Genomic DNA, 23,180 nt, shown 5'->3' on the forward strand with positions numbered 1-23,180 from the left:
GGAGCTATTATGGCAGGATAAACAGCAACGGAAAGGGAGAGTTTCATCTGAAGAAAAAGGGAGATGGTAGAATAATGAGTTTAAGACTAACTGAGCTTGAGGTATCTGGGTTCATTTATTCAGCAAAGACTTGGGCACTTCCTCTGTGTCACACATCATCACAGGAATACATCACTGAACAAAACACAGTCCCTGCCCTCATGATTCAAGGGAAGGAAGACAGACAAATATATAACATGATGTTAGGTAGTGATGAGTGTTATTAGCATGTCGGGGAAGAGAATACTAATACAGGGAAAGACCTCTCTGTTGAGGCAACATCTAAAAGAAGAAGAAATGAGGGAGTGAGTCATCTGAATACCTGGTGAAGAACACTCTAGGGTGAAGGAACATAAGATACAAAGGCTCTGAGCAGGACCCTGCTTAGCATACATGAGAAAGAGCAAGAATGGCAGGTTGTTTGAAGGCAACAAGTGACAAAGAGGGTGTTAGCATATGAAGTTGGGAGGCAGACAGGACCAGATAATGGACCACAGTAAGGACTTTGTATTTTATTCTAGATATAAGAGAAAGCCACTATAGACTTTCAAGCTGAAAAGCAACAGGATCTGACTGATACTTTACAGTATCATCTGGCTGGTATAAAGGAGAAACAGAAGTGTGGAAAGGGGCAGGAGGAACAGTCACTAGGCTACTACAAAAGTCCAGGCAAGAGATGATGGTGATTTAACCAGCCTGGTACCTGTGAAGGAGCAGAGACATGGGCAGATCCTAAATATAATTTGAAAGTAGAGCCAAAGCACTTGCTGATGCCTTCAATGTGGGATGAAAAGGAAGCAAAGATGATTCCAAGGTTTTTAGCTTAAGTAACCAGGTGTAGAATGAGTGTATTTACTGAGATGGGAACACTGGGGAAAGTACAGATTTGAGGAAGAAGAGAGAACTAGAGTTTGTTTTTGAACAAATTAAGTTTGAAATGTCTATTAGACATTCAGTAATTGTCAAGGAGGCAGTTGGAAAAAATAAGTCTGGAGTTCAGAGAAGATGTTGGGATTGGAGATGAAAATTTGGGCTAGGAATCTGGATGAGATCGCCTAGGGAGTATACACAGAGGAGAGGTCTGAGGATTGATTCAAAGGGCTTCATAACATTTACAAGTCAGGAGGATGAGAAGCATCCAGCAGAGGAATTAAAGTCAGACAGGAAGAAAATTAGGTGGGTGTAACATCTTTTTTTTTTAAATAAATAAATTTATTTATTTTTGGCTGCACTGGGTCTTCCTTGCTGCGCATGGGCTTTCTCTAGTTGTGGCGAGCCAGGGCTACCCTTCGTTGCGGTGCGCAGCCTTCTCATTGTGGTGGCTTCTCTTGTCGCGGAGCATGGGCTCTAGGTCCGTGGGCTTCAGTAGTTGTGGCACATGGGCTCAGTAGTTGTGGCTCACAGGCCCTAGAGCACAGGCTTCAGTAGTTGTGGCACACGGGTTTAGCTGCTCCGCAGCATGTGGGATCTTCCCGGACCAGGGATCGAACCCGTGTCCCCTGCATTGGCAGGTAGATTCTTAATCACTGCGCCACCAGGGAAGTCCCAGTGGGTGTAACATCTTAAAAGCCAAGTAAAGAAAGTGTTTCAAGTAAGAAGGAATATTCAATTGTGTCACGTGCTGATGAGAGGTCAAATAAGATGAGAACTAAGTCTATGGTGGCATTAGTAAAGTGATTTTGGTGGAGTGGTGATGAATAAAAGTGAGTGTAAGACAAAGTGGGGGGAGAAAAAGAGAAACAATGAATTGAGGTACTATTATTAATTCTTCTTATTATTAACTCATTAACTCTTGAGTTAGTTTACCGAGAAGAAAGCAGAAAGATGAGATGGTAGCTAGAGGAAGATACAGGGTCAAGAAGAGGTTTAGAATGGGAGATGGGAGATATTACAGCCCACTTGTGTACTAATGGGACAGCCAACAGAATGGAAAAAACTGATGATGCAGGGAAGAGGGGATAAATACAAGAACAAAGTCCTTGGTTATACAATGGGGGATGGAATCCAGTAGACACCTACATTGGCTTTTGATAGCAGCAGGTTTAGCCCATCCATTGTAACAGGTGTGAAGGCAGAATTGCATGGGCAAATGGGTAAATGTAGGTAAAAGACAATGGAAAATTCTTTTCTGATAACTTATTTTCTCAGTGAAATTAACAGCAAGGTTTTCAGCTGAAGGTAAGCCACAAGGAAAGGATGCTGGCAGTTTCAGAAGGAATAAAACAGTTACCTTGAAAAGTGGCAGAGTGTATCGACTATAGAGAGGTGGTAAAAATGCCGGGCAGCACTGAGGCTAAGTGAGAATGCCTAGTGACGCTTACAAATAATGGGTTTGGAAACCAAGAGAGAAAGAGATTTACAAAGATTGGAGTACACTTAAAACCATGAAAACTGGGGGGAAAGCCCAGAAGAACAATTTAGAATAAGAATTAAGATGAAACCTAAGTTATAATACCATCTGTATGGCTGGTGATAAAGGAATGAGCAAAAAGAAGAGATTGTGATGGTTCTTGTCCAAACTCTTATCTCCATTCTAGTTGTTCCAACATCTTCTTAGTGATCTACAGGAGATGCTGCCCTTCTTAAGTATGCCAGTAAATCTGAGGTCCTCTGCCAGAGTTGTACCAGGTAACAGAATTAGGTCAAGCTTGCTCTATGATGAAATTCAGAAGGATCAAGGCCCTACTGTTATTGAGTAAGCAATCCCTTCTGGAAACTGTGGGTGGCCAGTCTGCCACTTGGGTCCTTTCTATCCTGATCCAATGAGTATGCAGGGTTTCTCTGTCCTTTTGAGAGCAGCACCCTGGGAAACACCAGCAAGGACTATCACCAGATATTACGTCCCTGTTTGCTTCGATCCTTGAACTAACAGGTTCTTCTATGGGCACTGATGCTCTTGGGTGGACTCCAACGCTTTGCTGGGGGCAGTTATGACAGACAAACTCATACAGAGTTTGAAAGAGAAGACAGTGAACAGCAAATTCCAATGCTACAGTGAGGTCAAAGTGTATGAACGTGGAACAGAGACCTATTGGTTAGAAAATTAGGTGGTCCTATGACCTTAGAAAGAAGAGTGTACAGAAAATGGTTGAGAAATAAATGGGAGATGAAGAAATCAAAACTGAATATAGCCTCATCTTTAAAAAGGTCTTGATGACAAAAAGAAGGGAAGAGGGACTTCCCTGGTGACGCAGTGGTTAAGAATCCATCTGCCAATGCAGGGGACACAGGTTCGAGCCCTGGTCCAGGAAGATCCCACATGCCGCAGAGCAAATAAGCCCATGCGGCACAACTATTGAGCCTGCACTCTAGAGCCCACGAGCCACAACTACTGAGCCCACGTGCCACAACTACTGAAGTCCGTGCGGCTAGAGCCCGTACGAAGCAACAAAAGAGAAGCCACCGCAATGAGAAGCCCGCACACTGCAATGAAGAGTGGCGCCCGCTCGCCATAACTGGAGAAAGCCTGCGCGCAGCAACGAAGACCCAACACAGCCAAAAATCAATCAATCAATAAATAAATTTTAAAAAAAAATAGAAGGGAAGAGATGAGCTTGATGGAATGGCATAGAAGAAGAAAGCATTCACCAGAATGTTTATGAGCCTGTTCACCTAAAATCACTATTTCCTTAGCTTATTATTATTATTTCCTCTTGTTTTATGAGTGTTAGAAAAAAAAAATCACCTTACTTTGCTGATGTGCTCAGGGGCTTGGTCAGGAGTGTTGCTGAATTCCCCACCAATCTGGAGGTCACTGACACAGCAAATTGAATCCCTCAGTTCCGTGAGCTTTTGACTGCCCAATACCAGCATCGTCTGGTATGGTTTGTGTTCTTTGTGCTATGAGTCAGACAGTAAATAAATCAGTGTTCACTTAGAGACAAAGCAATTAAACTATAAATCCTGTCATGACCAGATCTAAATTAAGTTACTTGTTTTCTTACTTTAAGTTATTCCCGTAATATGGTGTCCTGTGTTTTCTTAGATTCTGCATTTGTCTACTCAGCATCGATTAATTATAGCTCCAAACTAATCGCCAAAGTTGTTTACATCTCCCCTGTGATCCAGAGCCCATACTCTAAAACCATCTCTTTTACCTAACTCTCATATACCAAGCTGATATTTCCCCTGTCCTAAGTCAATCCAGAGCCAGGTACCAGAAACTAGGGACAGCCTGATAGCCCAGAGCCCACTGGAATTATTCAAGATAGCCAATCCTAAACTGTTTACTCTGCCCTGCCATGCCTTTCCCATGGAAACCCAATAAAGGCTGTGGCCTATGCTTTTCCCTTGCCTCCTGACTGATACTGGTGCTTCCCCCTGTGGCCCTGCATGATGTGGCATACCCTTTCCCCTCAGGAAATGTAAACAATAAAAATCTTTCAATGGCACTGGCCTCTAGTGCTGTCACTCAGTCACCTCCATAAATTAAAATCCCATGAGTACAATTGAGACACTTGGTGCTGTGGTCTGACTGCTCATGTTTGTCCAAAATTCACACATTGGAATCTTAAGACCCAATGTGATGGTGTTAGGAGGTGGGGCCTTTGAGGGTGATTAGGTCATGAGGGTGGAACCCTCATGAATGAGATTAGTGCCCTTATAAAAAAGAAGTATGTAACCCAGAAGAGGACCCTCACTAGATGCTGGCATGCTGATCTCAGACTTCCAGCCTCGAGAACTGTGAGAAACAAGTTTCTGTTGCTTATAAGGTACCCAGTCTGTGCTAGTTTGTTATAGCAGCCAGAATGGACTAATACACTTGGCAATAAAATTTTTTTAGTTTAAGCTAAATTTTATAATCAAGATGCTACTAAAGTGACATTAACACGAAGCACCTTTGGAATATAACTTCACTGTCTTTTAAATTTTCCTGGAAGTTACCTCATTGAAGTCAAGCAATCTATACACTACCCGCATGTTATAAATGCAGAGGTTTGGTTTTATTGGTTTTGTTTTGCTTTGTTTTGATTGATAATTTGAGATCTTAATCAAACAAAGTAATTAGTACTACTTCCCAGATGATTCATAAAAGTCTATTTATTCACAAGTGCAATTTATGTAGAGTAATATTTCAATGAAACCTTATCAAAGTTTATGATACATGTATTTGGAGAATCAAGAATATATACACTCTGGGCTGGGATAGAGTTCTCTTTATTAGAGATTCTTAAGAAATTCCTGGATACCCCTGACCTGTTAACTTTCTGCATTTTCATCTAAGAAGAGCTGTCTTTAGCTAGTTCAATAACTTCCCAAGAATTTTGAATTGGTGAAAAAAAACCCCACCCCTTTCCTTCACCAGTTTTTCTGCGAAAAAAAAAAAACAATCCTCAAGAATACATATTTTCAGAATCACTGTGGATTTACATACACTTCCAGTTGCTACTAATACAGAAATCAGGTATACATTCCAACGCTGTAACTGTAATCCTATTACTCAAGAGATAATTTGAAATCTGACCTTATTTACCATATTCCTTATATAAAAAAGAACCCAAGAATATAGACAGAATGTCATATGAGACAGCATATGCTTGCATTTATTTTGGTTCAAATAAGGTTCAAATAATTAAACTTCAAATAATTAAATTCTTTGACAAAAGTCACTCATATTATCTGTGAATCCAAAAGGTTTTACTACTGACCTTATGAAATATAACAGGGTACAAGATATTCACAGATAGGATAAGCTCTCCTTCTTCAATCATGTCTGCTGGATTCTCAGGCTTTTTTCCTATGGCATGTGACTCCTGAAGAAGGAAAACAAGTTAATAAAGACATTAAAATCAGACACTGTGACCCAGATCAGAGGCAGTGTAGAATAAGGGCTATAAGCAAGGGCTTGAGTCAGCCCTGGGTTTGACTCCTAATTCCATTTCAAGAAAATTGTTAAAAACCTCTCTAAGCTTTAGTTTCATCATCTATAAAAAACAGAAAATACTTATTTTACAGAATGGTTGCTGGAAATGTATAATAAAGCATCTAATAAGACATTTGGCACTAAGTGCTTAGCAATTGATGATTAAACAGGAGTATCACCTAATGTTGGTCTAATACTGGCAGTTACTAACACTTTTACATACCTCTTCTCATATTATCATGAAAGCTATTTGACAAATGAAGCTTAGGTTCACCAATTTACCCAAGGTAAATCAGGGTTAGAATGCAAATACAAATCTGTTTGACTCTAAAACCCGTTTTTTACTACACTGTCACATCTTTAATCCATCAATACATCACACTCTCTTTTATATGTGCTTAATAACTATAAAATAGAGGCCACCAGGGAGGACTGGTTAAGAAGTAAAGGTGCAAAAGATGTTTTAAAAACAGGTGGTAGTGACATTGTGCAAAATGGCACAGCAGGAAGCTCTAGGGGATCAGTCCTTCCAGCAAAGCAACCATTAAGATGGAAAGAGACTGGAATCAACTATTTTGGCACTCTGGAACCTGATCAGACACTTGTATCAACCAGGTCAGTGCCTGATGAAGGAGCAAGCTGCTGATCTTTCCTAGGTTAGCAGAGGGTATAAACTAACTACCATGGGCTAAGAACTACCATCATTTAGCCCTGTTGCAGATGTGGAGACAGCAGCCTGTGGTCTTGGAAAAGGTGGCCGACACCAGGACGAGCAGTGGGATCTTGTTCTCCAAAAACTGGGGGTAGTGTGATTTGGTTGGTCTGGCAATGCCCTGAGGGCCTGGTGCAGATACTTGCCTTCAGTTTTACCAGCAGTGGCTTCCCCCAGCAGCATCCACTGGAAAATTTAAAGACACAGGACCCTTTGTGGAGTCAGACATTTAAGGAAATCTTGGTCAGGTCACTGGCTGACCAAAGTGATCATTAATCAGAAACATCAGTGACCATACGGGCATACCTTGGAGATATCACAGGTTCACCTCCAGACCACCGCAGTAGCAAATACTGCAATGAAGTGAATCTCATGAATTTTCTGGTTTCCCAATGCACATAAGTTATATTTACACTATACTGTAGTCTATTAAGTGTGCAATAATAGCATTATGCCCCCAAAAACAATGTACAGACCGTAATTTAAAACACTTTGTTGCTAAAAAATGCTATCTTCTGAGCCTCAACAAGTTGTAGTAATAATGTCGATGTTCACTGATCATAGATCACCAAAATAAATATAATGAAAAAGTTTGAAATATTGTGGGAATTACCAAAATGTGACAGACATCAAGTGAGCAAATGCTGTTGGAAAAATGGTGCCAATAGACTTGCCCAATGGAGGGTTACCACAAACCTTCATTTTGTAAAAAAAAACGCAGTATCTGTGAAGCATAATCAAGTAAAGTGCAATAAAATACGGTATGCCTGTACACAACAAGGACTAGACGTTGGAAAGATAGTTTGGGAATGTCACAATCAGCTCCAGCTCTCAACAAGTAAAAAACACACTCAGAATGTCTAGTTCTCAACAAAAACTTATAAAATACACAAAGAAACAGGAAAATATTGCCCATTCACAAGAAAAAAAAGAATTTGACAGAAACTACCATTGAGGAAGCCCAAACACTGAAATTACTAGTCTAAGATGTTAAATCAGCTGTCTTAAACGCACTCAATTAGCTAAAGGAAACCATAAACAAAGAACTAATGGAAATCAGGTTCCTCAATAAGATTAAAAGATGATTTCTCGGGACTTCCCTGGTGGTCCAGTGGGTAAGACTCCACGCTCCCAAGGCAGGGGGCCCGGGTTCGGTCCCTGGTAAGGGAACTAGATCCCGCAGGGATGCCGCAACTAAAAAGTCCACATGCCACAACTAAGAGTCCGCATGTTGCAACTAAGAGTCCGCATGCCACAACTAAGACCCGGCACAGCCAAAAATAATAAACAAACAAACAAACAAACATTTTTTTAAAAAAGATGGTTTCTCACCAGTAACCATGGAGACAAGAAGGCAGTGCAATGATATATTTAAAGTCATGAAAAAAAAAAACAAAACAGTCAACCAAGAATTCTACACCCTGCAAAACTAGCCTTCAGGAATAAAGGAGAAACTAAGCCATTTTCAGATAAACAAAAGCTGAGGGAGTTCATTATCAGTAGACCTGCCCTATAAGAAATGTTAAAGAGAATTCTTCAGCCTGAGATGAAGACACTAGACAGTAACTTGAATCTATAAGAAATAAGGAACATTGGTAAAGGTAAAAACATAAGTAATTATAAAAGTCAGAATTACTGTACTTTTGGTTTGTACCTTCTCTTTTTCCCTATGTGATTTCAAAAGCAAAAGCCTAAAACAATATTTATAAATTATGTTAACAGACACATAATATATAAAGATGTTACCTGTGACAATCACCATATAAAGGAAAGAGACGGAGAGGTATAGGACTATACACACACACACACACACACACACACACACACACACACACTACTGAAAAAGTTGGTATTACTAAAACTAGGTTGTTCTATGTTTAAGAAGTTAATTTTAATCTGCAAGGTAACCACTAAGAAAATAACAACACATACAGAAGGAAAACAGAACGGAATCAAAAGGATACACCACAAAAATTCAGTTAATTACAAACTGAATGGAAGTAATGGAAGAACTGAAGAACAAAAAACATATATGACATACAAATAGCTAAATAGCAGAGGTAAATCCTCATCAGTAATTACTCTAAATGTAAATGGACTAAACTCTCCTATTAAGAAGGCAGAAGATTGGCAGGTTGGATAAAACTAGATCCATCTATGCACTCTCTACAACAGACTCACTTTAGATATGAAGACACAAAGAGACTGAAAGTAAAAGATGGAAAAAGATATTCCATACAAATAGTAACCGAAAGAAAGCTGAGGGGGCTATATTACTGTCAGACAAAATAGACTTTAAGTCAAAGAAAGGTTACAAGAGACAAAGAAGGACATTATATATTGAGAAAAGATACAATCCAGCAAGATACAATACTTATAAACATATGCAGCTAACAATAGAACTTCACAAGATATAAAGTGAGAACTGAAGAGAAAACAGATGGTTTCTACAATAATACTTGGAGATTTCAATACCTCACTCTCAACAAATAAGTAGAACATCCATATGGAAAATTAATAAGGAGATAGAAGACTTGAACAACACTATAAACCAGTTAGAACTAACAGACATATATAGAACACTCTATCCAACAATAGCAGAACATACATTCTTTTCAAGGGCACAGGGACCATTCTCTAGGACAGACCACCAAGTCTTAATATATTTAAAAAATTAAAATCATTAAAAGTATCATTTCTGGGACTTCCCTGGTGGCGCAGTGGTTAAGAATCCGCCTGCCAATGCAGGGGACACGGGTTTGAGCCCTGGTCCAGGAAGATCCCACATGCCGTGGAGCAACGAAGCCCATGCACCACAACTACTGAGCCTGAGCTCTAGAGCCCGTGAACCACAACTACTGAGCCCATGTGCCACAACTACTGAAGCCCGAGGGCCTAGAGCCTGTGCTCCGCAACAAGAGAAGCCACCGCAATGAAAAGCCCGTGCACCGCAACAAAGAGTAGCCCCCGCTTGCTGCAACTAGAGAAAGCCCGCATGCAGCAACGAAGACCCAACACAGCCAAAAATAAATAAATAAAATAAATAAATTTTTTTTTAAAGTATCATTTCTGATCACAATGGAATGAAACTAGGAATCAGTCACAGGAGGAAAACTGAAAAATTCCATGTAGAAATTAAACAGCATGCTTTTAAACAACCAATGGGTCAAAAAAGAAATCACAAGGGAAATTACAAAATACCTTGAAACAAATGAAAACAAAAACACAACATAAGAAACTTATGGGATGCAGCAAAAGCAGTACAAAGAGGGAAACTTACAGCTCTAAACATCTACATTAGAAAAGAACAATTTCAAACCAATAACCTAAGGAACCAGAAAAAGAAAACTAAACCCAAAGCTAGCAGAAGGAAGGAAATAATCAAAACTAACTCAAGAAGAAACAGAAAATATGAAGAGACCTGTAACAAGTAAGAAAATTAAATCAGAAATTAAAAACCTCCTAACAAAGAAAAGCCCAGGACCAGATGGCTTCACTGGTGAATTTATCAATCCTTCCTGAAGTCCTCCAAAAAATCTGAATAGGAGGGAATACTTCCCAACTCATTCTATGAGATCAGCATACTCTGATACCAAAGTCAGACAAAGACACTATGAGAAAACTACAGGCCAACAATCCTTATAAATATAAATATAAAAATTCTCAACAAAATACTAGCAAAACAAGTTCAGCAGCATATAAAAGGGATCACATATCACAACCAAGGGGGATTCATTCTCAGGATGCAAGGGTAGTTCAACAAATGCAAATCAATGTAAGATACGACACTAATAGAATGATGGAAAACAACACATCACCTCAATTGATGCAGAAAAAACATTTGACAAAATCCCATACCCTTTCTTGATAAAAACATTAAATAAAATAGGAATCAAAGGGAACTTACTCAATATGATAAAAGTCATATATGAAAAGCCCACAGCTAAACTAATACTCTAATAGTTAAAGATTGATAAGGTTGTACACTTCTGCCACTTCTATTCAACAAAGTACTAGAGAAATTCTAGCCAGAGAAATTAGGGGGAAAAGGAAGGAAGGAAGGAAGGAAGGAAGGGAGGGAGGGAGGGAGGGAGGGAGGAAGGAAGGAGGACAGGTCAAGTGAGCAACCAAATTGGAAAAGAATAAAGTTATCTCTGCAGATGACACGCATGATCTTCTACGTAAAAAATCCTAAAGAACTCACACACACAAAAAATCCTGTTAGAGCTAATAAATTTAGCAAAGTTGTAGGATATAAAACCAACACAAAAATCAGTTGTATTTCTATACAATAGCAATGAACAATTTGAAAAGAATATTAAGAAAACAATTCCATTTAAAATAGCAAGGAAAGAAATAAAATACTTAGTAAACAATTTAACAAAGGAGATGAAAGACTCGTACACACAAAAAAACTACAAAATGTTGCTGAACAAAATTAAAGACAACCTAAACAAACTGAAAGACATCTTTTGTTCATGGATTGGAAGACAATATCGTTAAGGTGACAATGCTACCCAAAACAATATAAAGATTTTATGCAACCCCTATCAAAACCTCAATGCTTTTTCTGTTCTTATTACAGAAATAGAAAAACTCATCCTAAAATTCGTATGGAATTTCAAGGGACCATGAATAATGAAAACAATTTTGAAAAAGAACAAAACTGGAAGACTAACATTTCCAAATTTCAAAAATGACCACAAAGCCACAGTAATCAAAACAATGTGGTACCAGGATATGGACAGACATACAGACCAATGAAATAGAATAGAGAACTCAGAAATAAACCTTATTTGGTCAACTGACTTTTAATAAAGGTACCAAAACCACTCAATAGGGAAAGGGCAGTCTTTTGTGCTGGGAAAACTGAATATCCACATGCAGAAGAATGAAGATGAACCTTTCCCTTATACCATACATAAAAATTAACTAGAAATGGATCAACAACTTAAGAGCTAAAACTATAAAACTCTTATAAGAAAACAGGGTAAAATAAAATCTTCATGACGTTGGATTTGGCGACTGTTTCTTAAGTATGACACCAAAAGCACAAATAACGGAAGAAAAAAAACAGATAAATTGTATTTTATCAAATTTTAAAACTTTTGTACATCAAAGGACACTATCAAGAGAGTAAAAAGGCAATCCACAGAATGGAAGAAAATATTTTAAAGTTATACATATGGTAAGCGTCTAGTATCCAGAACATACAAAGAACTCACAACTCAAAAACAAAGAGACAAACAAGCCAATTTAAATACTGGCAAAGGACTCAAAGGACTTGAATAGACCTTTCTCCAAAGAAAGTATACGAATGGCCAAAAAGCACATGAAAAGATGCCCAACATCAATAATCATTAGGGAAATGCAAATCAAAACCATAATGAATACGACTTCACACCCATTAAGATGGCTATTATCAAAGCCTAGAAAATAACAAATGTTGACAAGAATGTGGAGAAACTGAAACACTCCTACATTGCTGGTGGGAATATAAAATAATTCAACCCCTGTGGAAAACAGTTTGGTAGTTCCTCAAAATGTTAAACCTAGAATTACCATATGACCAAGCAATTCCACTCCTTGGTATATACTGAAAAGAGCTGAAAATGGACTCAAACAGATACTTGTACACTAATGTTCATTACAGCATTATTTACGATAGCCAAAAGGAAGCAATTACCCAAATGTCCACAACAACAGATGAATGAATAAACAAAATGTGGTATATCCATACAATGGAATATTATTCAGCCATAAAAAGGAATGAAGTTCTCATGCATGCTACCGCGTGGAGGAACCATTAAAACATTATAGTAAGTACAACAGGCCAGATACAAAAGGACAAATACTGCATGATTCTACTTATATGAAATATTTATAATCGGCAAATCCACAGAAATGGAAAGTAGAACAGAGGTTACCAGGGGCTGGGGTAAGGGAGAATGGGGAGTTGGTGTTAATGGGTATAGAATTTGTTTGGAATGATGAAAAAGTTCAGAAAATAGTGGTGATGCTTACACAGCATTGTGAATGTACTTAATGCCTGCCACTTAAATGAACGTTTAAAATGGTTAAAATGTTAAATTTTATGTTACGTAAATTTTACCACAATTATAAAAATGCGTGAGAGAGAAAACAGATGCCCTTCTGCACTATTAAGTGCCTAAAACAGCATTTGGCTCGTAATAAGTTGTCAAGAACATGTACTGAATGAACCTATCACGTCTACTAACACTTAATTCCTCATTATTCATCATCTTAAATTATTCTGAGGGTTTTAGCTAAGAAATAATGGATTAGAAAAGAATATAGTTAAACCAAAATCAGGAGCAGAACAAAAATATCAGAAAGAGGGTGGTGAAAGGCATGAAATTAGCCTAATACAGAGGGCAAGACCAAAGTAAAAGCAAAAATAAAGGCAGAGATCTGAGAGGAAAATGTGCCATCACTTGAATTTTTTTTCTTTTTTTCTTTTTGGCTGCACTGCACAGCTTGCGGGATCTTAGTTCCCTGACCAGGGATCGAATCTGTGCCCTCGGCAGTGAAAGTGGAGTCCTAACCATTGGACTGCCAGGGAACTCCCCATCGCTTGAATTTTATCGGTCTTTTTCTCCTACTAGTTCCCAGTCCCAGTGAAGTTTCTCTAATTTGTTTCCAACTAAGCACATCCAATATAAAGCCACCATACAGTCATCACGAACATCAATGAGAGTTTGTTTCATGGGAAAAGGTAGAAAAGATAAGACTTTTACCATCTCATAAGCAAATGTTTCTTGTCTGCAGACCCGGTCTATCGTTATGGTTTCTTCCCGGTGTTCCAGAAGTCTCTTTCTAACCCTGTTACAAGAAAAATCAAACTTCAACATTCTTTACTGGGGCTTCAAAAATATCTTTAATATTTAGCTTTTTACTCTGAACTAATTTTAGACTTAAAGAAAGGCTGCAAAAATAGTACAAAGAATTCCCTTATATCTCTTACCTGGCTTTCCCTGTTAACATCTTACATGTTCATAGAATAATTATCAAGACCAGGAAATTAACATTAATACAGTATTATTAACTAAAGAACTTTTTTGAATTTCACAAATTTTTAACTTTAGTGCCTCTTTTTTTTGTCCCAGGATCCTATTCAGACACCACATTGCATTTCTTATTTCTCCTTTCCCCTCCAGTCTTTTACAGTTCCTCAGTCTCTCTGTCTTTTATGACCTTGACACTTTCAAAGAGCCCTAATCAGTGTTTTTATAGAAAGTCCTTCAATTTGGGTTTAATTGCTGTTGCCTGATTGGAGTAAGCTTATAAACTTTTGACAAGAATACCACAAGAATGATGTTTTCCTTCTCACTGTATCCTCCTGAAGTTCATAATGTTAGTATTAGTATGTCTTATTCCTGTAGATATTTACCTTGGTTAAGCTCCTGTCTGCCAGGTTCCTACACTAGAAAGATATTTTCTTTTCCTTTGTCCCTGATAAGTGTTTGGGGGGAGATACTTTGAGACTATGCAAATCTTGTTTCTCCTCAAACTTTCCTCCAGGAATTTTAGCATTCACCAGTAGATTTTGTCTACAACACTTATTACTGTGGTTTATACCTAACAGTGACTCTCTATTTTCCTCCTTTAACATTTATTCATTGGTATTATGAGGAAGACCTGCCTCTTTCTTCCCATTTATTTATCTCTTTGGTTATTTATATTATTAGTATGAACTCATAAATATTTACTTTATTCTACAGGTTAAAATCTAATACTATTGTTATTCTGTTGCTCAAATTATTCTAGTTTTGGCCACTAGGAGCTCCTTCAAGTTGGCTCTGTTCTTTCAACAAGTCATCATTTTTTTGTTGTTAAACATTCCCTTACTTTCTGGCACCACAGAAGATGCTCAAGGCTCACCCTGTATTTTCGTGTCTCAGCCCTGGAATCCAACCACTTCTCCTAGGAGCCCTAGTTCCTTCACTGGAGAGAGGTTTAGACACCTGTACCTGAGCACGAGGTGTTCTCATTGTTACTGCAGTCACTGCTTCCAGGACTCTCAGCAGAGAGAGGTACGAAACATACATATATATACTAAACCACACATGTACAAATATCTGTGTTTCTGTATTTTTCTGTTTACATATTTTTTAACTTCAATAATGTAGTTTATTTAACCCAATACTCTGTTATATATTTTTAAAGCCATTGAGTTTATACTACTACTTCTAATCCCAAACTAAAATCAGGATTCATTTTAGCCTTCAACCTTTCCTTGTTTATAACTTTTCTCCACAAGTGAGAAACCCAGCTCCCTTTATCTCTAATCTATTCACTTACACATTCGGTTCTTTAAAAAAACATGGTTTCAGAATTGCTAACCTACACCCCTGTGAAAAACACTAATAATTAGTAGCTCTTTTTGTCTTCAGCCTTACAACACCGTATCCAAGTACACTTTTATACAGAATCAAATTAGATCTTTCTTCCTAATTCTCTTCAGTGTTGTTATGCTAGTCATTTGTAACACAAATAGACGCATTTGTTAGTTTTCACATTCTATTTTGGGTCTCCCCCTATATCTTGGCTGGTTTTGTCTGATTACTTTTGGGTTGTGTAAAAGATATGTGAAACACTACTATGATTCTAAGAGAGTTATAAAAAGTATACATATTCAGAGAAGTATCATTCCCTCTTTGTCCCGACCACTAACCTGTACCTATCTCCTCCTTTCTTTCCACCCCTTTCCTACCCACCCACCGCAGGCCACCAATCTCTACAGTTCTGGTTTACCCTCTCCATTTCTTTTGTTCAAATACATAGATACCTATGTATTTTCTTATATTCCTTTTTGTGTCAGTCTGAGTTCAATTAGGAGAAAAAAACTAAACAGTAATTTGAACAGAGAAAGCTTAATCTGAAGAATTATTAACTTTTAACAGAGGGCTGGAGTAATGAGGGACTGGCAAGTAAGAAGGAGAGAACGCTAGAGAATACAGGAAGAGCAGATACGAGGAACCCTACCCCTTGCGCTAAGAAAGAATACCCAAGGAAGGCTCCCTTTTCTTCCCCCAGGACTGAGAGCCAGACCTTGTTGGAGAGGGAATGGCTGTGACTTGCTGAATGGCAGAGAAGTTGCTAGGGTGCATCAGTGGAACCTGCTGGAAATCTCCCTCAAGGGTGCCAGGAAACGCTTTTCCAGGGAGGTTTCAAGGGGAGTGGAGTGGCAGGGAAAGCTCTGCGTTACTGACTGCCGGGTACTGCGGGAGCTGGACGCTGGGGAAGCTGTGTGCGCCGCAGGACCCTGCTGAGCCAGCACACGGCACCAAGAAGCAGAACTCCTTCCTCGTGCAAAGTCTCTCCTGTGCCCTTTACTGACAAAGCTTAATACTGTGCCAGTTGGGAAAGGAAAAATATTTAAAGAGCTGAGACTCATTTTTACAGAGCAGGCAAAAAGGGTACACTTTTAGATGAGAGCCAATAAACTGATACCCAGTGAAACTTCTTTTTACATGAAGGGTAACGTACGCTTCTGGGCTTTGCTTTTGTCACGTAACAGTATTTCCTAGAAATCTCTCCTTCCTTATCCTTTAGCACAGCTACACAATACTGCACTCTGTGGATGTCCTATAATTTCTTCAACACTCTCCTATGTATGTATATTTAGGATATTTCAAATATTGGCTATTACAAACAAGGCTGCAACGAATAACCTTATGCATAATAAATTTTCATATTGTTGGAGGTATATCTTCAGTAGACATTGCTAGAAGTGGGACTGCTAAGTGCCTATGTAATTTTGTGTTGGGCATTACCAAATTTCCCTAGAGGAGGGCTGTTATCAATTTACGTTTCCATCAGGAATGTCTGAAAATGCCTGCTTCCCTCAGCCTCAACAAAAAGAATGTATATTTTAAAATTTGTGCCAGTCTGATAGGAGAAAAAAGGTATCTGTCATTTTAACTTGCATTTCTCTAATAATGAATCTGCATGAACATTTTTTCATGTTTGTGAGGCATTTTTATATCTTTTTTGTGTGTGAGTTACTGGTTCATATCTTTTCCCCATTTTCCCTTTGGGTTTTTGGTCTTTGTCCCTCAACTTTTAAGGTATTATATATTTGGGTTACCGGCTCTTTGTGTATATGTTATATTTTCTCCAAGTCTGGCAGCTGTCTTTTGACTTTGTTAATGGTGTTTTTTGTCATGCAAAATTTTAAATTTTTATATGTAGTCAATTTTATCAATCTTTTCCTTTTATTACCTCTGGATTTAAATAATAGTTAGAAAGCCTTTCACTACACCAAGGTAGGTATGTTTCATTTTCTATATTTTGATCCCAATCCCTTTGGAGTTTATTCTTGTGTATAGCGTCATACTAAATTTCCATATGCATTTGAATCTAACTGGACTTTCTCTTCTATTCCACTGGTCTATTTGTCTATTCATGAGCTAGTACCCACTGTTTTAATTATAAAGACTTTGTAGTATATTTTAACATATGGTAAAATAACCAGGCACTCACAATTTTCTCCTCCTCACCCAGTTTTTTCCTAGTTATTCTTGAATATATTCCATATGAACTTTATTATCAACTGTCTAACTCCATAAAATAAGCAATACTTTTAGTATTTTTATTGGGATTGCACTTAATCTGTAAATTAACTTAGAAAGAACTAACAACATTATAATGCTTAGTATTCCTATTCAAGAACAGAGGATATCTTTCAATGTTTTCAAGATTTTTTCTGAGTCTTTCAGGAGGGTTTAAAATTTTCCCTTACCTCAGTTTTACACATTTCTTGTTAAATTTATTCTTAAGTATTTAACCTTTTTGACTATTGTAAATGGGGTTTTCCTCCACCATTATGTCCTCTAATTGTTTACTGTTTGTATCTACGAAGGCTATTTTTTTTATTTATCAATTTTGTATCCTGCTCTTACACAATTCTTTTTTGTTTTTTGTCTGTTTTAGCATTGATTTCTTTTCCAGGTAATACCATGAAATCATTCACAAATAGAGCTAGTTTTTCTTCTTTATCTACTCTTATGCTTCTAATTGATTCCTCTCGTCAAACTGCATGGCTAATCCTATAACTCAATGCTGCAAAGCAGTGAGATACTAGGCATGCTTGCTGATTCCAGATCTTAGCAGGAATACATGTACTGCTTCTCTACTAAATAAGACACTAGCTTTACAACTAAGGTATATATATTTTACCATGTTGTAACAATAGCCCTGTTAGAACAGTTCCATGTTAGAATGGCCTGATTTTTGTTTTTGTTAGTAAATTCTAGTTTTATTATGTTGTGATCAGAAAGTGCTGTTGGTTTTATTTCTACTCAGTGGATGTTATGATGTTTCCTCTGTGACCTAATGTATAACCAATTTTTGTGAATGTGCCACGCAGTCTCTAATACTGGGTTATAAATTTTATGTATATATATGTATCTCCATAAGACATATCCTACTGATTATGTTGTTTAGAGCTCTTACCGCCTCACTTTTTTTTAGCCAGTTGATCTGTCTTGTGCTGAGACTGGTGTGTTAAAGTGCCCTATTGTTAGTGTGTTTCTAGCTATGTTTCCTTGTATCCCCTATAGTTCTGTTTTATAAAGTTGGTTGCTGTATTCTTTGGGGTATATATATTTATAAGTATTCTATCTTAACTGTGGTTTGTGGCTTTTAGCACTAAAATGTGTCCTTTGTCATATTTAATGTTTGGGGACTTGAATTTTATTAGTCTGTTATTGGGACTATTACATCTGCTCAATTTTTCTTTCCATTTATCTGGTATACTTTTGTCCCACCATTTATTTTTAGCCTCTCTGAATTACTTTATTTTAGATGTGTCTGTTGTCTCTGTAAGGTTTTTGTTTTGTGAGCCTACTCTAAACCCTTTTATGAGACTGCAGAAAAACTGATGCCTTTGGCCTCAATTCTATTACATTTTCTAATTGTATGTATTTTGTTATATTAGCTGTTTTTTTCATTATGAGACATGTCTTTCTGCTTGTCTATTTTTTAGAAATTGCAGAGGGAGGTTTGGTATTTGCATTTTTGTTCCAGTGGTTACCTTTGTATTTATATATATTTTTAATGCCCCTTGTTACCCATTTTCTCTCTGAAACATAACTGTTTTACCAGGATAGATCTCAGAGTTGATAATTCTGAGTTAATTTTCCCAGGTAACCAGTGAGCCCTTTTAATTTGTAGATTTGGGTTTTCTTCCCCATTCTGGAAATTTTTCTTAGATTATATTCTTAAATATTCTATTTACAAGCTATTGTATTAAAAACAATGTTGCTTAACCTTTGGAGAAAAGAAGAAGTGCTAGAAATGTATTTTATGCTACAATAAAGGGGTCATGTACTTAGGTTTTGTTTTTACTTTATGTTTTTAAGTTATTGGTAGGGAAAAGAAAGGAAAGTTTAGTGAAAGAGAAAGCATAAAGATACAGATTTTTGGCTTTTGGCACAAGCCTAATTCACTTGTGCTACTGTTAAGATTAAGATTAGTCTTATTTTAAATATAATAGTTTTAAAGTACATCAAAATAATCCCAGCTAAGGAATGCTGCACTAACTCCTTTTACATGAGATTATACATATAATTCTACTCACATTTCCTATGGAAGGGACTAGAAGACAACCAAGGAGATCCAGTTGATCTAGTAACAGAAAATAGCCAGGGGAAGCACTGTGTAAAGCAGTCTGAAAATTACTATTTCACATAGCTCAATAACATCATTATAAGCCAATTAGCATGTAATTAACTATAGAAAAAAAAAGTCTGCTTTATAAATATCATCAACTTTCTTCTTTTAGCCAATCTCTAAAAAATCGCTTCCTTAGGTTTATGCAAGTTTCATTTATTCCACTCATTCTACAAATATCTACTGACTCCCTATTATTCTATGCCAAAATTCTAGGAATGAGGGACATGGCAGTGGGTGTGACAGACACAGCTTATGGAACTTTTAAGTTTAGCTAAAAGACAGAAAATTAAATAAGTACAGTATAAGTGGGAAGAGTATTTCAATAGAGAAGTATCGGCGGCTACATGAGCATAAAAGGGGAGCTAGATGGAGTCCTTAGTCCTTCAGCTAAAACTTGAAAGATGAGTAGAAGTCAGCCAGACCGGGGGATAAGGAAGTGTGAGTGTTCTAGGCAAAGGCCTAGGATGAGAGAGCACATTCTAGGAACTGAAAAACAGTGTAACATGGCTGGAGCACTGCAGGGATGTAGGGCCGAAAAGATCAGCAAGATCCATTCTATAGAGGACCTTGTGATCCATTTAAGAACTCAGGACTTTGCCTAAGAACCACTGAAAGATTTTATGTAAGAGAGTGAGACAATCAGATGTGCATTTTAGAAAAAAATCCAAATAATCAATCAACAATAGTTAAAGGGTGCCAGATGGAGTAAAGCAGTCTGACAGGCTTAAGGGCAATTCACAGATGAAGGAGCTTGGACTCTCAATGAGCCTTCAAGGACTTTAGAAATGTTAGAAGAATTCTAGACATTACAAGTGTATCTATTTCCAAAGGGAGATAGATGGGTTGTAGAGATGTGGAAATAATGTTAGGGACTCAAAGACTGGTTAGGGTTCAGTTGGGAGAGGGGCCATGTGCATCCTGAGGCACTGAAAGAGAAAATGGTTGAAAACAAGTCAAGAAAGGCAGATCTAGGCTATGTGGAAGGTTTCAAATGTCTAAGTAAAAAAATCTGAAATTTGCCCATAGAGGAGAGGTTGAGCCATTGACAATTTCTCAGCAAATGAGCGTGCTTAGGTGATAGCATGATGGATAAGTCAGGAGAAAACACAGGACCTAGGAAAGACAGGAACCTTTTATAGTGCTCCAAGTGTTGCTAATGTAAGTGTTAGCCAACAGGGATAAGAGAAACAGATTTGGCAATTACAAAAAAAACCCAACAACAAGGTAGGGTCGAAACGCCTGCCTCAATTTTTGAAGGGGACAATAGAAAGGGTAGGATAAAGGATGACAACATAGCTGAGATGGTGCAAAGTAAGCGGGCTACAAACTGGAAATTACAAATTTCCCTATTACATGCAGTTTCTCTATAATAGTATTACCATAGAGCAGCCTTTCTCAAAATGTGGTTGGCAGACCGGAATTGATCTATGAGCTATTTGTTATCCAATCAGTACAGACAATGAGAGAAAGCATTTAGAAATGTTCACACCTATGTGACAGTAATATTACTGTGGAATTTAATGATAAAAAACTTGGAGTTTTATTATGTTTGCCTTTTAATTTCATTTTTCTAGTAATTCATTTTTATCCTATTTTACAAAAGTATCGATCTGACAGAAAATTTTAAAAAATGAGTCCTTTACCACACTATCACAGTATTTAGCTTGCCACCCCCAAAGTCTAAGTGGATTAACTGTACCTTTGTAAACACTTAAAAATAAACACAAATTTGAGTATGGACTGGATATTAGAGATAATGCTGTTACTGTTAATTTTCTTAGGTATAATAATACCACTCTGATTAAGTAGTAGGATCATACTTTTAGAAGCTATATACTGATGTACTTAGCGGTAAATTATCATGATGTCTGCAACTTACTGAATGGTTCAGCAATAGAAAAGGACACACACCAGGTATCTCAACTCAAACACATACAGCTAAAGCCAATACGGCCACATGTCAACAATGGTTGAATTTAGGAGGTGGAATGATAACAATACCACACTGTCAACTTTCGAATAATATAATGTTGAAAAAATATTTAAATAAGTATCAAGTAACAAAAGCGAAGTCCTCCATACCCCAAAGTCACTAGGTCAGTATTTTCTGGGATGACTTCTGGATCCTCCCCTTCCTCAAGGCACTTCAGTTTATCAAGACTAAAACAAAAAGAAACAAACAAAGCAATCATCGCATCCTGTCCTTAGCAAGCAGGGGTTGTGTCCTAAATACATCACTGAATAATTAAGCAATCAGATAACCAGAATTAAAGGCGAATTCTGTGCCGATATTCTATAAAGAAAGGGATATACGGCTGGTTGAAGGCGGCCAATACTGTTAAATGGAGAAAGAGATCGTTATTTTTATATTTTCATTTAAAATAAGGCACTTTGAAGAATATCTCAATAATAGCATACCCAGGAGGTCCCCAAAAGAGACCAGAGATAATCAAGGTTTTGACACTGTTGTGGTTAAAGGAGAGTTCCAGCCTCATCATAAACTAAGGTTCCTCCGTCGTCAAAGTGTCTTGTCAAAGACAGATACACGTCGCTGTTACTCTGATTGCTTTCCTACATTAATAAGCACTTTAAAAACTAGTGAATAGAAAAATTAATCTTTCATGCAGCTCTCTCGTCCCTTCAATCCCACTAGCAGAAATTGTGCATTCCCATCACGGGACTTCTCCCGTTGTTCCGGGAAAGCTTTGATAGGGCGGCCCTTCCACCCCGGGGAGTAAACCACAGGCCCGCCCCCATGATGAGGCCCTGGGGCGCGCAGGAGCAAGGCTGCACCCGGGTTGACGCCGCAAGAGCCCCTCGGCCCCGCACTCACCCGCACACCGCCCTTAGCTCGGCTGCCGCTTCCAGGCTGCAGCCCAGATCCCGGGCCACGGCCTCATCCTCCCGGCTGGAGTCGGCAACCCCTCGGCCCCCGGGCAGCGCCGGTGCCGGCGGCTCCTTCAGCGACAAGTCCCCTTCCCCGCGCAGCCGGCCAAGCCACAACTCCCCGAAAGCGGCCACATGGAAAACGCGCGTATTCAGCTCAGGATGCTCGTACTCTGGGAAGTTGCAGCCGCCGCTGCTGGGGACCGGGTTCTGCCTGCCACCCACCCCGCCGCCGCACGTTGAGCCGCCCCTGCTGCCTTCAGCCATGTTCGCCCCTCTCCCTTCACGGCGAAAAGCGGCTGATCAAGGCCTCGCGGGGCTTGCTGGGACTTGTAGTTGCGCGTAGCCCGGGCCGGCGAGCAACTGGGCTGCACTGGCGCAGCTTTAGACACTACGTTTCCCGTCAGGCCCCGAGTTGGGCCCGCCCCCGGGCGCGGCACCCCGAGCCTCCGCGTGCAGAGCTTGAACTCATTGTTCTCTGGTCTCGGCTCACAGAAGAGGGGCTCTGGCTTTCTTTTCACCGCAGCTTGTCTGGATGGGTTCTCAGCCCGCTCGGTTACGCAGCATCGCTCTATGCGGCATAGGGCGGTTTTGGCACGCCCTTTGGTCCCCCTCGTTGTTTTCCTCTCGGCCCTGAGGTGCGGAACTTTTCCTTGACTCCAGGGTTCGAGAGCTGCACTGCTGCCTCACTGCCCCAAAGCCTGAGAGACTTAAGGGTCGAAGGCTGAGGCCCGGGGCACGACTGGCCCTCCAGGTCCGGTTCGTTTAGAACCTCCTCAGCGGCCCCATGTTAGTGTATATATACGTATCATTGCTGTACACGCGCAGAATAATGTTTATTGAGCGCCTACTGTGTATCAGACGCTGTACAGTATTATCCCTAACGTATATTTTTAAAAATCACAACAGCTTTTCCAGGCAGGTATTATCATCCCAATTGTGATGTTGAGGAAGGAGTTAACTGCTAGGAAATAGAAGCAA

At 38.7% G+C, this 23,180-nt stretch overlaps 1 protein-coding gene across 1 annotated transcript in view; it reads right to left on the minus strand.

Annotated features, from left to right (window-relative positions):
• The window catches only part of SNAPC3 (small nuclear RNA activating complex polypeptide 3), a 42,524-nt gene extending 20,048 nt beyond the window's left edge, over nucleotides 1-22,476 (minus strand). The window contains exons 1-5 of the mRNA XM_059924694.1: nucleotides 22,147-22,476; nucleotides 21,396-21,473; nucleotides 13,373-13,457; nucleotides 5,688-5,792; nucleotides 3,730-3,879 (exon numbers count right to left, since the gene is read on the minus strand). Of these exons, the coding sequence (XP_059780677.1) occupies nucleotides 3,730-3,879; nucleotides 5,688-5,792; nucleotides 13,373-13,457; nucleotides 21,396-21,473; nucleotides 22,147-22,466 (738 nt within the window). The 5' untranslated portion in view covers nucleotides 22,467-22,476. The remainder of the gene's footprint in view (nucleotides 1-3,729; nucleotides 3,880-5,687; nucleotides 5,793-13,372; nucleotides 13,458-21,395; nucleotides 21,474-22,146) is intronic.
• Nucleotides 22,477-23,180: the final 704 nt, after the last annotated feature.

This window comes from Balaenoptera ricei, chromosome 6 (assembly GCF_028023285.1).
Source record: "Balaenoptera ricei isolate mBalRic1 chromosome 6, mBalRic1.hap2, whole genome shotgun sequence".
Lineage (NCBI taxonomy): Eukaryota > Metazoa > Chordata > Mammalia > Artiodactyla > Balaenopteridae > Balaenoptera > Balaenoptera ricei.